General features: G+C 31.7%; 2 protein-coding genes across 2 annotated transcripts; one reads left to right on the plus strand and one right to left on the minus strand.

Moving 5' to 3' along the window:
- The first annotated feature begins 2,911 nt into the window (after positions 1-2,911).
- On the plus strand, positions 2,912-9,208 carry LOC143204502 (juvenile hormone acid O-methyltransferase). Its single transcript, XM_076417048.1, has 4 exons — positions 2,912-2,974; positions 7,196-7,663; positions 7,886-8,160; positions 8,236-9,208. Exons 2-4 carry the CDS (start codon positions 7,293-7,295, stop codon positions 8,424-8,426), a joined length of 837 nt encoding a protein of 278 aa, XP_076273163.1. The 5' UTR covers positions 2,912-2,974; positions 7,196-7,292; the 3' UTR covers positions 8,427-9,208.
- Positions 9,209-9,807: 599 nt separating this feature from the next.
- On the minus strand, positions 9,808-13,931 carry LOC143204851 (transmembrane protein 62). Its single transcript, XM_076417722.1, has 12 exons — positions 13,562-13,931; positions 13,262-13,511; positions 13,049-13,201; positions 12,903-12,992; positions 12,474-12,846; positions 12,277-12,424; positions 12,099-12,221; positions 11,964-12,045; positions 10,961-11,208; positions 10,834-10,889; positions 10,552-10,779; positions 9,808-10,489 (listed from the first exon to the last, which is right to left on the minus strand). The coding sequence occupies exons 1-12, from the start codon at positions 13,733-13,735 to the stop codon at positions 10,384-10,386; spliced, it is 2,031 nt and encodes a 676-aa protein (XP_076273837.1). The 5' UTR covers positions 13,736-13,931; the 3' UTR covers positions 9,808-10,383.
- Between the last annotated feature and the right edge of the window lie 84 nt (positions 13,932-14,015).

The raw sequence follows: 14,015 nt of genomic DNA on the forward strand, positions 1-14,015 counted from the left end.
AAGATCCGTAGACAAATATTCATTCACTCCATTCTCCATTTGACTATTTGAAATATACATATGATGTTAAACGACTGAAATAAGAGCAACACTATTTAATATAAGATATCTCTCTAGGCTAGAGTTGGGAGAACAATGTATTCAATTAGAAGCTTCGTAGACCACAATACAACAAAGTTGTAATATTTTTGATACGCATTTTAAATTAAGTACCAATTTTAAAGGTTTATTAAAAATTATATAAAAAATTATATAATATTTCGCATCCTAGGGATTCGAACATATTTTGAGGGCCTTGATAAAACCTATTATTTGGAAGGAATTAAAAAATTGGGAAAACACTATACTAAATTTGTCGAATTAAAAAAAAAACGAGATTATGTTGAGAATTAAAACACTTTTTGGTCGAAAAAATTAATTTCATTGAAAAGAACAACCATCTATCGGAAAAAAAAACTTTTTCCTCGACCTTATTTTCTCGTTATTCCCTATCAAATCGACGGTGGAGCATTAAATACTGGATCCGAACAAGAAAAAAAATTTAAACAGACGGGCCTGACAAAATGCATTTTTAATTTGTAACACATGGGTCATTTTCTCGGTCCTATTACTCTTTCCCGATTCGAATAGGAAACTAAGCGACTATAAACAAACAGGTTCGATAAGGGGTCATCGAACTACAGTTTCAAACATTTGGGCTCCACTGAATATTTTTTAATTATACGTATACATTTTTATTCTTAACGTCGTCAAGACATTAAAGGTTCGAAAAAAAGTTCTAAGAATCAAACATAGATTGAAAATCTCATAATATGAAGTGAGTGGTGCAGAAGAAAGTTGACAAAACCTTGACAGATTAACTTTTTTTAATTCTTCTTCTGAGTGGACTAAAAGTTTAGCTAAAAGTAAAAGGTAAGGTTAAAAGTCGTTTAAAAAATTTAATGTTCGTAAAACAACAATAATGAAAACGACTCTAAAAAACATAACAGCTTATTCCGAATAACTTTATTTGGTGCAAATTGGGTTAGATTTGGTTGTTTCATCATTGTTCAACATTGTGCCATCAATCTTGCAGCTAGCAAGAAATCATTATACAATTGCAACAATTCAAAACCGTCAGAAGATGCGTGTATAAATTTGACAGCTGTCGGATCATTAGTTTGTGAATATAGTATTTTGAGTGAAGCAACTTTTGTTACTGTAAAAAAATGGATAAAAAAGAATTTCGCGTGTTGATAAAATATTGCTTTTTGAAGGGAAGAAATACAGCTGAAGCAAAAACTTGACTTGATGCAGAGTTTCCGCACACTATCCTAGGAAAATCAACCATCAAGGATTGATATGCTAAGTTTAGAGGCAGTAAAATGAGTACTGAAGACGGTGAACTCAGTGGACGTACAAAAGAGGTTGTTACCGACGAAAACATTAAAACAATTGACAATACGATTTTGAATGACCGTAAATTGAAAATGAATGAAATAGTAGACACTCTAAAGATATTAACTGAACGTGTAAACCATATCATTCACGAATATTTGGGTATGAGAAAGCTCTGTGCAAAGTGGGAGACGCGCGAGCTCACTTTTGACCAAAAATAACGACGAGTTGATGATTCGGAGCAGTGTTTGAAAATGATCAAGCATAATAAACTCGAGTTTTGCGTCGATATGTGACAATGGAAGAAACATGGCTCCATCATTTCACTCCGAAGTCTAATCGACAGTCATCCGAGTGGAATGCACGTGATGAACCTGCTCCAAAGCGTAGGAAAACGCAACAGTAGGCTGGCAAGGTTATGACATCTGTATTTTAGGATGCGAATGGAATAATTTTAATTGACTACCTTGAAAAAGGAAGGACCATTAACAGCGACTATTACATAGAGTTATTGGGCTGTTTGAAGAACGAAATCGCCGAAAAACGGCCGCATTTGAAGAAAAAGAAAGTGCTGCGTCACCAAGACAATACACCGTGTCACTAGTCAGTGAAAACGATGGAAAAAAATCCATGAATTGGGCTTCAAATTGATTCCTCATCCACCGTATTCTCCAGATCTGACCCCGAGTGACTATTTCCTGTTCTTAGATCTCAAAAGAATGCTCGCTGGGAAGAAATGTTCGTCGAATGAAGAGGTGATCGTCGAAACTGAGACCTATTTTGAAGCAAAGTACCGTAATCGTACCACAAAAATGTTATCGAAAACTGGGTGGGTCGCTATAATCAGTTTATCACCCTTTGAGGGAATTATGTTGAATAAAAAAAACTAATTTTGATTAAAAAAATTTGTTTTTCTAGGAGAATAAGAGAGACGCTTCACTGTACCAAGGTTAAACGAAGTTCCCATTGTGGTCGTTGAAAGGAATATGGAGTTTCAAAGATTAAAAATATTTTACACTATAAAGCAATGGACTAAATTAAGTACGTACGTATCATAAAATTTTTAGATTTCGTGTTTAATATTTCATAAAATTATAACACTATTAACAGGACAATTTTTATCATAGTTTTCATTAGCAGTACCAAAGTACGCATGGCAAAATAATGATGAATATATAAAATATTAGCCTACAATAAACCAGTCATAATCACCATCACTGACCCACGGCAACTTTTTTGGCTTAAAGGAGTCCTAAGAGTAATGTCAGTTTAAAATACGCCGAGCTGCTAGAGACAGGTGGAGAAAAACCCGAATGATATTCCGTACCGCTGATGACTTGATTGTCGTATTATCACGCTATTTAAATAAAAACAATCGTTGAAGCTTTTATCGCTAGCGTTGCATTGGAAACCCGAATAAATCTGAAGAATAAACGAAGTATAGTAAACGGACTCCATTTATCAAAACTCCGTGGCTTTTTCTTGAGTTTTCCTTCTTTTTTTCGGCAAATTTGGTGGGTCCTTACACTCGTACATATTAAACTGGTCAGTGCAGCCGAGTGCTTGACAATTGAAGATTGTGTACGGAACAAAACAGGTAGGATATGTCTAATATTTATTTCAGAAAAAGGAAAATACTTCTCTTGATCGTCCCGTATAAAAAATGTTATATACCAAATAAAGTATTTCGTTATTTTATATTAAAATTTAACTTTTTCAATAAAGTAATCGGGTAATTTGATCCAGAAAAGCTTAATTTCAAATTTACCTTTTAATAGCCGCAAAATTACATTCTGTTGAAAAAGTATCAGTAATTGGTCAATAAAACGCAACATGATTTAATATTTATCTCAATGTATTGAATAGACTTTAAAATAGGCAAAATAATCAACTAATCCTATTGTCGAAACATTTTTTTAAACATAGCCAACTTTAGTTCTCGTCGTGAGTTCTCATGTGTGCCTTACATCGAATGAAAACGGATAATAAGTTTAGGAAAAAGAAATAAATCGACCTGAGCCATATCGGGTTAATACGGTGGTTCTTTAGATTCTTTAGTTTTTTTTATTCTCCATGCCGTCAATTGGGATAGGATATGCTCGATGTGTTTCGGCAATACTAAAATAAGGCTTCAATTATTTTATATGGGAAACTGTTACTTTATGTAGATAAATGTCAGAACTATCGAACTTAACAGTTAAGTTAGGTTGTTGTTTAAATATATGCAATTCAATTCAGGAGTGTCAACATTATCATCCTTTAAAAAATAAATAACAATTGCTATCAGACTTTATCAGCTTCAAGTTCTTTTCGTATTCCATATAAACGGAGATATTTTAACACTGCCACCACATTTTTATAATTAGAACACACCTGTTTCATTTAAAACTAACGTAAAATGCCTAATCCAGAACCTGAACAAAACTGTCATTGTCATATATGTGAAATGTTTTAGAATTAATCCTGGAAAATTTATTTTTTGACATTCCTCTAAAAGCACCTTGAGATCAGTGCCTCTAGTGGACGGAAATAATAACACAGAGAAATATCGCAACTATATGGTCGTCATACAAATTTATTTCCACAGAATATAATTAAAGGCGAATTACATTTTCTTATTATTAAAATGTATTTATTAAAAATTATATTTAACCTTTGACATACATATAAATATAAATAAATGAATAATGATAATGACATCTGACAGTGACAGCTATTTCAGTATCTCTAAATAAGAAGGCAAAATTATATTCAAATCGTCATAGATCCTAGGATATTATAAATCTTGCGTAATATGCGTCCGCTTAAGTTTTCACGTGCTACAACGTCATCCCATAGGCTACGATGCGTTTCGAAATCGAAATTGATGGTAACATTCCTAACGGTAAAACAGGAACCTTTTTATTCAAGATATCTGATAAAAATTACACAGTAACCGTTTAAAAAATATGTACATAATAATATGCTTTTATATGGTTTGACGTTTAGGATGTACAAATATATTTCGAGGGTTTTTGTTAGGCTTTTAAGTGTTATTGAGAAAAAAAATTAGAAATAGTCCACGAGTTGCCTTTTAAGGTATTTTATAAAGAGAAATAGAGTGTTGACCGGAAGAGGTGGTAGTCAGAAGGGCAATGACTTCTCTAGTTGAAAAATCACTTGATCACATTTTTTTCCGTAACAACAATTTATATTCAGTGTTTCGCTCAAACGTATGAACTGTTTGAACTTTATGTTCTGCATCTTCAAACATGTTAAACCATTAAGTTCTTTTAAAACTCAATCTCATATTTCTGGCAACATGGCAACATAGCATATTGAAAGAACAATGTTAATTTGACAGTTGATTGAATTGATTCATCGATTAATTTTCATAGTTTTTCTATGCTGTATCGATCTGAATAAGTGATAATCAAACAGCGCCATTGCTGGTGTATACGCTGAATTTAACAATTAGGTTAATTTATTCGCACTATTAACAATATTAAATTATGGGGTTTTAAACGCAAGAGAATTATTTCTACATCTAGTACTTCCTAATTTTAATATTGATAAAATTTGGTGTAAAAAATCATCTAATTATATCGGCTATTGGCGCTATCGAATGTTAGTTTATTTAACAATGAAAAGATATTTTATGAATAGATAGCACCGAGAATAAATAAATAATCATTACTTAAAAAATCAAGCGTTTAGTTTAAATCTACAAGTGTTAAAAATACACAACTTCTTTAAAGAAAAAATGTTATGCTCTCTAGTGATAAACCCAAAAATAAACTGTTATGAATTACAAATGTATCCAGCAAGATTATTGTTGTTCTGGCCGATTCATTTTTACCGGTCAGAGGTTACAGTTTCTCGACGACGTCACTTTTTAAGTATCAGGCTAAATACTCTTGTTATATTCAAGTAAAAAAAGAATATCAATGTGGAAATACGTGTGCAGAATTTCAGAATAGCAACGTTATTTAATATTAAACTACGCTAAAAGCGATGAACCAAGTTATAAAGGATAAAATGGGAACTTGAACGATATGGATATAATAAAAACGCATTTTACAAACACCCACGTACCTTGCTACCTCTTCTAAGAACCCGATAACTGATTGGACTACGAATTATTGTCATTAAAAACAAATATTCAAATAAACCATTAATAACCACAAAAAAAGTTTTGTAACAAAAAAGAAACAGATATATAAAAAATAATCTTAAACAATTCAACTCTTTGTCACTGACAGCCATACTAACCTATTTGTCAAAAAATAAGCTTATAAACTTTTTTTATTATTGTTTCAAATTTTACAGAGGTATGAAGAAGAGTTTAACATTTTTTCTAAAATAAATCGAACATATTCAGTATCATCATTCAGAACATCAGATTTTAAAATAAAAAAAATCCGCCAGGTTATACCGCTCCAAAAAACATTAGCCAATACAACAACGAGAACTGCTATGTCTCTGTAATCCTTTGTATTTAAGACGAAAAAAGTGAATCTAGAAAGGTGACATTCTTATGTCCATACCGTTTTGAATTTACTTAAAATTGCTCAATTAATTAGCTTTTCTTTATACGAGAATATCAACAATTCTGTCATTAGTGTGTCACTTTAATGTTTGTATTATAGTATTAATGTGACATTGTCATGTCATTCCGTGTCATTGTCATTTTCAATATGGGCATTATTATAATATTTATGTTAATAGACCATTAAAACATCTTGTTAGGGCACTTTATATATCTTGAAATAGTTTTTTTTACGTTTGTAGGTTTATAACCTCTAATTGTCAAATATTTTGAAAAATTTTGCAGACATTCGGCAACTCATACACCAGTGCCAACTCAAATCGAATTCTAAAGAATAATTCGAATAATCGTTTACACGTTCCGACGCATCAGAGAGCAGTCTATCTCTCTTTTGAACTAGAATAAAAAGGAAATGAGAATTCCCCTCCAGATTTAAAACGAATTTTACAATTTTACAAACTGTAATTAGCAGTATATTCGCCTACACCTATTGCTTCTATTGTTTTGACATTTATTTGCTGTTATATTGGATGGGCTATAAGTTTTATTTTCAGCAATATTCAGTTATATTAGTTATATGTCAGTTAGTAAAAGATTTCATGTCATTATTTTATAGCCATGCCCTTTAATGTAATTGTCATATTAAATTTGGAAATTGTTTATGTGTTATATTATTAAAGGAATTTTATCAGAACTTTTTGCATTAAACTTATTTTTTTGTATCAATTCCTAAAAATATTTTCAGTTCTTATTTTGTACTGATCTAGTGTAAATTAATTAGAGAAACAGCACAATTAAAACAATACATATTTTTGCTTGATAACATATAAAATATATAAATAAGAGTTATTACATTTATATTAATGTATACAATAGTAGAAATTGTGTTTAACTGTTTTAAAAACATTAATTATATAGAGCTCAATTTATTAGTAAGCTTGCTGTATAATGTAGTACTATGAAAAATCGGTAACATAGTTTTTGCTCTGCAAAATAAATTACAATTATTGGTGTAACATTATTAAATACGTCCTTTTTATATAAGAAAATGTTTATAACATCAATTATAGTTATTAACAGCAATTGAATAGTTGAGTATGTTAATTATAAATCAGGATAAATTAAAACAGTTTAACATTATAATAATTTTAGCATATATATAAATATAGATAAATATAGATATATATATATATATATATATATATATATATATATATATATATATATATATATATATGTATAATGAATAAATTATCTGTAAATGTACCGTAGTCCCTTGATGCGTTGTAGTGTCTATATATATGAAGCGATGTCGACCACGAGTACAACCAAACAGCACCGAAACCTCAGTTCGAGATAGGTCGCCCATCAGTGAGAACATATCAAGATGGATCAACCCAAACTCTACTCTAAGAACAAACAAATGCAGACCGTCGATAACGTGTTCGTCATTGAAAAGTACGCGAAGCTGATCCAATGGAAGGCTGACGATGCGATGGTACTGGATATAGGATGTGGCGACGGTTACACCACTTATAACGTCCTGAGACCCGAGTTGCCGAAAAACTTCAAGAAACTGGTCGGCTGGGACCTCAGTGAGAAGATGATCCGTTTCGCCAAGGAGTCCTATCAAGAACAAGAGCCCCGAATCGAATTTGGCCTGATGGATATCAGCAAAGACGGACAGGAGGACGATTTTTGCGCACAATACGACCACGTAGTTTCTTTTTACTGTTTACACTGGGTCCCCGAACAGAGGTGAGTTTTTATGTACGTTTATCTTGTTTCGTATCGGATATTTTCATTGCGCTTCGCCGGTAAATAAATTAAATCAATCCCGTCTTAATCCTTCCGTGATAATAAACAGTTTTATTTCGAATTAATAAACATTTAATGAAAAAACGTCGAGGGCAATCGTTCTTAGTCCGGACCTGTCACGCGTAAACTATACTGCACAGAATCGTCTCTAATTACTTTCAGGCAAGCTTTCAAAAATATCTACAAAACCCTCAAGCCCGGTGGTGATATGCTCATCAGCTTGGTGGTGACAGCGCCCATATTCAGCGTCTACGAGAATATGGCCAAGAATATCCGATGGTCCAGTTATTTTCGTAAAGAAACGGTGTCACCTTACCACAACAGCCAGAATCCTGCGGCGGAATTGCAGAGCATATTAGAAGAAATTGGATTCCAGAACTGCTCCTGTACAGTAGAAAATCGTCATTATACGTTTAGCAGTTGGCAAATTTTACAAAGTACGTACAAAATTTTATAAATTTCGTTATGCAACCGAACATACAACCTGCAATACTATTCTATGTAATTTTCAGGTGGTATAATTGCAGTTAACCCTACTATTCCTACGCTAACTGATACGGACAAAGCCGCCTACATAAGTGATTTTATGGAAGAAGTTCGTAAGATATACGGTTTTAGTAAGGAAATGACTGACAGCGGAGTTTCAGTTCCTGTCGACTACAAATTACTAATTGCCTATGCTCGAAGACCGGAAAATTCATAAATTTTTAATTTCGGATATAATTATTTTTATAATTATTGAAATTGACATTTTACATAGTTATACAATAATTCCATTTTACGTACCTCTATTCAAATTATAAATACTATATATTACAACAAAAAGTTATATAAGTTTTGCTTTTTAATATTTTGTACTATTTTATAATTTTTTTATTGTATAGTAACACAAAAGTATTTTCTGTTTTTCTGAAAAATGATACTCTAAACTACAGATATTTATTATATATAGGTAATTGGAAGAATATTATATACGTGGGAAGCCGGAAATATTTTTGTCAACCTAATAGTAAAGACGTTGGTGGTGTTTTTATATTAATAATACTAGATATTTCAGTAAGCCATCGAATTCATAGAATTATCACCTTTGTTAATATATTTCGGTAGTGCGATATAAAATTATTTCTGCACCTAACCTAAATATAATTATCATAAAATGTCAAAAAATCAGCTAATGACAACTATCTAAATATTGACATATGTAAGACAGAAGTTGACATATAACATTTATTTTAACTTAATTCCTACATATGAGGGTACTATGATTATATTTATTTATTAAGTCAATTTTGCATTGCGGTACAAAATAATCTAGTTGTAATTTTTCAATATTGTTCCTCGTTTTAATTAAGTTACGTTTAATCTTTTGCTTATTTGTTTTCAATGGAAACAGATCTGGTAAACTATTATTTTTTATGACTAATAAGGTAAATTCCTTATACTAAATAGAGAGGTGAATCAAATATATTTTTTATTATATACTTATGTTTTGTATTTTTTCACAATGAAAGGTTTTAGTTGACCTCATCGTTAGAATCGAACGAGTTTTACATCTAAAGGAATTGTTTGATTAATTGTCAAATTGGCGAAAACAGAATGAAAAACCTGTGAACTATTATGCTTCACATTACATATGTTGAATTTAAACATTTGTTATTATAATAGTGATTCAAAATGAACAACTATGTTCATGGTACTTCTCACATCATGTTTGAATTTCTTCTAAAATCTTCTCTCCTATCCTATTTTTGTCTGAGCGCTCAATCAGAAGTATCTTAAAAACACTTATGATCGTTTACGTTACGATAAATTCCGAAGCTTAACGATTTCGAATATTGTGATCAGCTCAGAGAGTTCAGTAACGACCAGTAAAGAGAATTAAAATAGGAATAAGAAACAATAAAGGAGCTAATCGCATAATACAGTGCTAAATCAAGTAACGGTGTGTGAAAACATTTCCTTGTGGCAACCCGGAAACCTTCACGACATGTACGTTAGAAATTATTAAAATGTATTATTACATTCAATCATATTTGACCTTCTTAGGCAAAATTAAGCAACCCTGATTTAAAAAAACAATTGCATTATCTTAGTAGTCATTTATTTTTGTTCTAAACATTATAATTTTCACAAATATATATATATATATATATATATATATATATATATATATATATATATATATATATATATTTATATATGGAACCATTGGTAAATACCATTTACAGTTCAAATTCAACTACTATCTCTAGTTTCAATACACATATCATGTACTTATTCTAGTATTTAATAATTCTTCGAGATCTCTGTGCAAAAAATATAGGTATATCTACAATAAATAGATATAATACTATTTGTTCTATACATTTATAGTCTAGAGTTGTGATGAGAGTACTACGATCTAAAAAGATACCAAAAACGACACATTAAAATGGAAAACATTGATGGAATTGCCGAAATTTGGCACAGCTTCGAAACAGTCACAAACGTTTCAACCGATACATATTCCCTAAATATCACTGGTTATTTGGTTTAATTTTCAACACTCCCCCGATCGATATCCAATCCCTACTACAACAATAACAAAATTGGAACTAAATCATAAATAAAATATCACATTTATCAAGAATATTTAATTAAATCGAGAACATCATCGTGTTTTAGTTAGCTTTGCCCACCTTGCCAGCGGACTTATCTGAGGCCACGCGCGATGAGCTCGAGTCGATGCTTGGTTCCGATTTCGTAAAACAAATATCTTTGGCTTTCCTGAAAAAAAAAACATCAAGCTAGTTGATTGATTATGTTACGCATCGCCGGTGAGTACTTACTTGAAACACTTCTCCGGAAGATTTAGAGCCATGTAATACAACACCGCAGCCAGTACAAACGACCACGTCCTCAATGGTCCAAGTATGAAGGCCAACGTTCCGTAGGCCAACCAGAAAAGGTAGGCCATGATTACCTGTATCGTGAACACTAAACAAAATGGTAAATGGAGAAATAGTTTTTGTTTCAAGCTCAATCTTTTCCTCTCGTGGGCGCTCAACGAGGACAACCTTAAAAACATACCTCAAAATATTTTGGTGTTCGTTTACGGCACGAATTATTACCTATATTTGACGGTGTTGATGAGAATGACGCTTAGTGGTATTTGAAACGTGATGAGCTGAAACATTCACGCAGGTAACATTTCTATGTTTGATTTTTCTAAACCATCGTATCGAAACAAAAACTTACTTGTATGAAACCATAAACATAAGTGAATGCACCTGGTAAGAAGGAACCATTGATTAAAATACCCCAAGAGAAAATTATGCCCACGTAATCCTCGATGATGTAACCGATAGTCCACGGACCAAACACCAGATACATGGGATATAAAACTATAGGCCAAAATATCCTGTCCACTGTAGTCAATATCCAAGTTCTTCTAACAAAATTTTTCAGGAAATTACCTCTTAGTTTTGGTTGATCAGCATAGCCAGCTTAAAAATGTTTTTGTCACTACCTATTGCATCGACGTGGTAGGTGAAAAAGTAATTCACCTTTTTTTTTTAATGTATATCGTTGAATTAAAGGTATTGGGAATTTTTCTCCCATTATAGTCCAGAAAATTTGTTTTGTTATTTTTAAAGTAAGAAAAAATAGCAATCAATAAAAAAATCACTATATTTTGGTGTATTCGGCGAATATATAAACATCCAGCAACTTCAATGAAAACATAAAAAACACTAGGACATCTATTTAGGAAGCTTAGAAGTTGCACCACTCTCCACCAACGTTCAAAGTCATAAATATTAATCCTATTTTATTTTCAAACAATAACGCTACAAAAAAAATGGATGGTACCAATGAGTTTCCCCATCTCCAACGATAGCATTCTACAAATTCTGGGCCTAGACGTGAAAGCAATAAATACAGGAAGTCACGATTCAGCCATATGGCCCAAATACTAAGAGGATACGTTTGTTATATGGACGCATGGAGAATTCACATGGAACATATAAAACAAATAATTTAATAAATATGAAAAAAACATAGAAATAAAATAACTCGCACTCGCACCGCAGTCAGTGGTAAAAGCACTAATTAGGCATTAATATATTAAATCTGACCTTTGACCTTTATAAGCAACACACCTGGCTCTTGAGAAAATAATATCTTGAAATATTTAAGTAATGTTTAATTTTAAATTAAAAATGTGGATTACTTTTTCACCTTCTGTTATAATAATACTAACCTTCAACCATCTTGTGAAAATATTTTAAAACAAACAAAGGAATAAGGTATGCAACCAAGGTGCAGATAAAGACGGACCAGAACTGGAAAAAGTCAATTAAGTTAACTCCAACGAACAATTTCAGGGCAGCCTTACTATGCAACTTAAATTAGACATTAGTAACAATCTCGGTAAAACGCCAAACGACACTTTGGATCCATCCAAAGAAAAAGGTACCCTATCTGTTTTCTCTCTGCCCTCAATGTCTTTTGCATAAACCTACACAGATAACTTGCAACAGTTCAACATTTAAATGTGCATGAATATAATTTACTTCTATATTGTGGAGGCCGTGAAGGTATCTTTGTGGATCCCAATTTACCACATATAGCGGGCCCTTAATATGCTTTAAATCAGTCCATGGTTCATTATTGATCCTTATTCTAACAACCTTAATCCTTGATAGACTAAATGCCAATACTCTGAAAGTAACATATAAAATATTTTGAATATATCGGAATAAATATCTACCTTATATGAGTTGATTCTCTAATATTTATAACATTTTCTTTTAAAGGATTTATAAAAAGGGTATGCTTAGGATTTGTAAGAAGAACCACTGGCCAATCTCTGTGCTTGATATCAATAAAAGAGAACATACCATGGTCAATGGCCATCAACCTATATAATCTATTATCTTTCCAATCTCCTAACTCAAGTTCTAAGTGTCCCTCTTTCTGCATGGTATACATATTTTTTACAGCACCCCCTAATGTGTGTAGATGACCACAAACATACACCAAACTATTCTCATCTTTTTTTATTAAATCCCTCACATTCTCTCCTGCTGATGATAAAATACACGATGTAGGAAAATGACCAAACCATATTGTATAATTGCTCCCTTGAAACAAACTAATAAATAATGAAAATTATTCTAAAAAAACTACTATTATTCACCAGTCTCCTTAATCTTTTTTATTAACTGATTTATTTCTGTGACTTCAGATTCATCGACAATACCAACAAAATTAAATGGCCTTCTTGGACCTGCAGTTATTAAAACCACTATTTTAAAGAAAAAAGAAATATTGTATGATATACACCTGGCTCCAAACAAGCATCGACTCCTAAAAATGAATAAAGACTATTTCCTTTTCTGGTCTGAACTAAATAAGACCTAGGGTGAGCTCTTCCCTGAATTGAATAATTAGTAAAGTAATTATGCTTTGAATTTATACTAATTACATTAAAATTATCTAAAACATAAAAATTGGGGAATTGGTTGATTGCCTATGTAGATAAATAAAACTGTTTACCATGATTCCCCCTAATATCAAGCCAAAGAGTTTTATTTCCAATATCATGTTCCTTTAAAATATCTCTATAATGTCTCCATTCTGATTCATACTGTTGTGATCCAATGGAATCCTTTGTTTTTGCATCAGTTAAATCTCCTGATGCCAATACCACTGACGGCTTTATTCTATCAATGGTATAATCACAAAACTCTTTGAATTCGGTAATACGCGATGGATCTCGAAATATACTTATATGTATATCAGAGATCTACAAAAAATAGTTCAAGTATGGAATTAATGCCAAATTATTTCACTTACCTGTATGAACCAAATCAAGTTATCAAATTTATCGGCAATTTTAAATATTTTTTCTTTGGGATAGTCATCTGGATGAACGGTACTGGTCGTTATAAAACTTATAAAACTGCCTAGAATAACGGATATAAAAATCATGGAGAAAAAAGCACAAGCAGCTACAGTCACGATCTTCATTGTCTGTTAAGTTCTCTTTTTAAAAACCATAGTAAATTAATGGGCCTTTTTTATTAGGTAATCACTTATCAATTTGTTCACGGTTTCAACACAACAAACTCAAATTTCTTTTCTGTTTTCATACTTTTTCGTATAATTGTGACATGTCAAAAATACAGCTGTGTTTAACAAACTTGGTTAACTTTTGACAATTGAGACCAGTGGTGTACGAAACGTACGATTTTTGCGAAAAATAATTATTAATTTTTGTACAGAAAAAATCGCATTAATGTTAGTTGCC

This window comes from Rhynchophorus ferrugineus, unplaced genomic scaffold (genome assembly GCF_030347505.1).
Source record: "Rhynchophorus ferrugineus isolate W39M unplaced genomic scaffold, kcgeb_rfMv2 rfM11, whole genome shotgun sequence".
Classification (NCBI taxonomy): domain Eukaryota; kingdom Metazoa; phylum Arthropoda; class Insecta; order Coleoptera; family Curculionidae; genus Rhynchophorus; species Rhynchophorus ferrugineus.

Excerpts from the sequence above, each read along its gene's own strand:
- LOC143204502 (XM_076417048.1), top strand. The coding sequence starts at position 7,293 with ATGGATCAACCCAAACTCTACTCTAAGAACAAACAAATGCAGACCGTC. Across the intron at positions 7,664-7,885 it reads CACTGGGTCCCCGAACAGAG|GCAAGCTTTCAAAAATATCT; the intron begins GTGAGTTTTTAT and ends AATTACTTTCAG. Across the intron at positions 8,161-8,235 it reads CAGTTGGCAAATTTTACAAA|GTGGTATAATTGCAGTTAAC; the intron begins GTACGTACAAAA and ends TGTAATTTTCAG.
- LOC143204851 (XM_076417722.1), bottom strand. The coding sequence starts at position 13,735 with ATGAAGATCGTGACTGTAGCTGCTTGTGCTTTTTTCTCCATGATTTTT. Across the intron at positions 13,512-13,561 it reads ACTTGATTTGGTTCATACAG|ATCTCTGATATACATATAAG; the intron begins GTAAGTGAAATA and ends TATTTTTTGTAG. Across the intron at positions 12,222-12,276 it reads ACGGCCTCCACAATATAGAA|GTTTATGCAAAAGACATTGA; the intron begins GTAAATTATATT and ends TTATCTGTGTAG.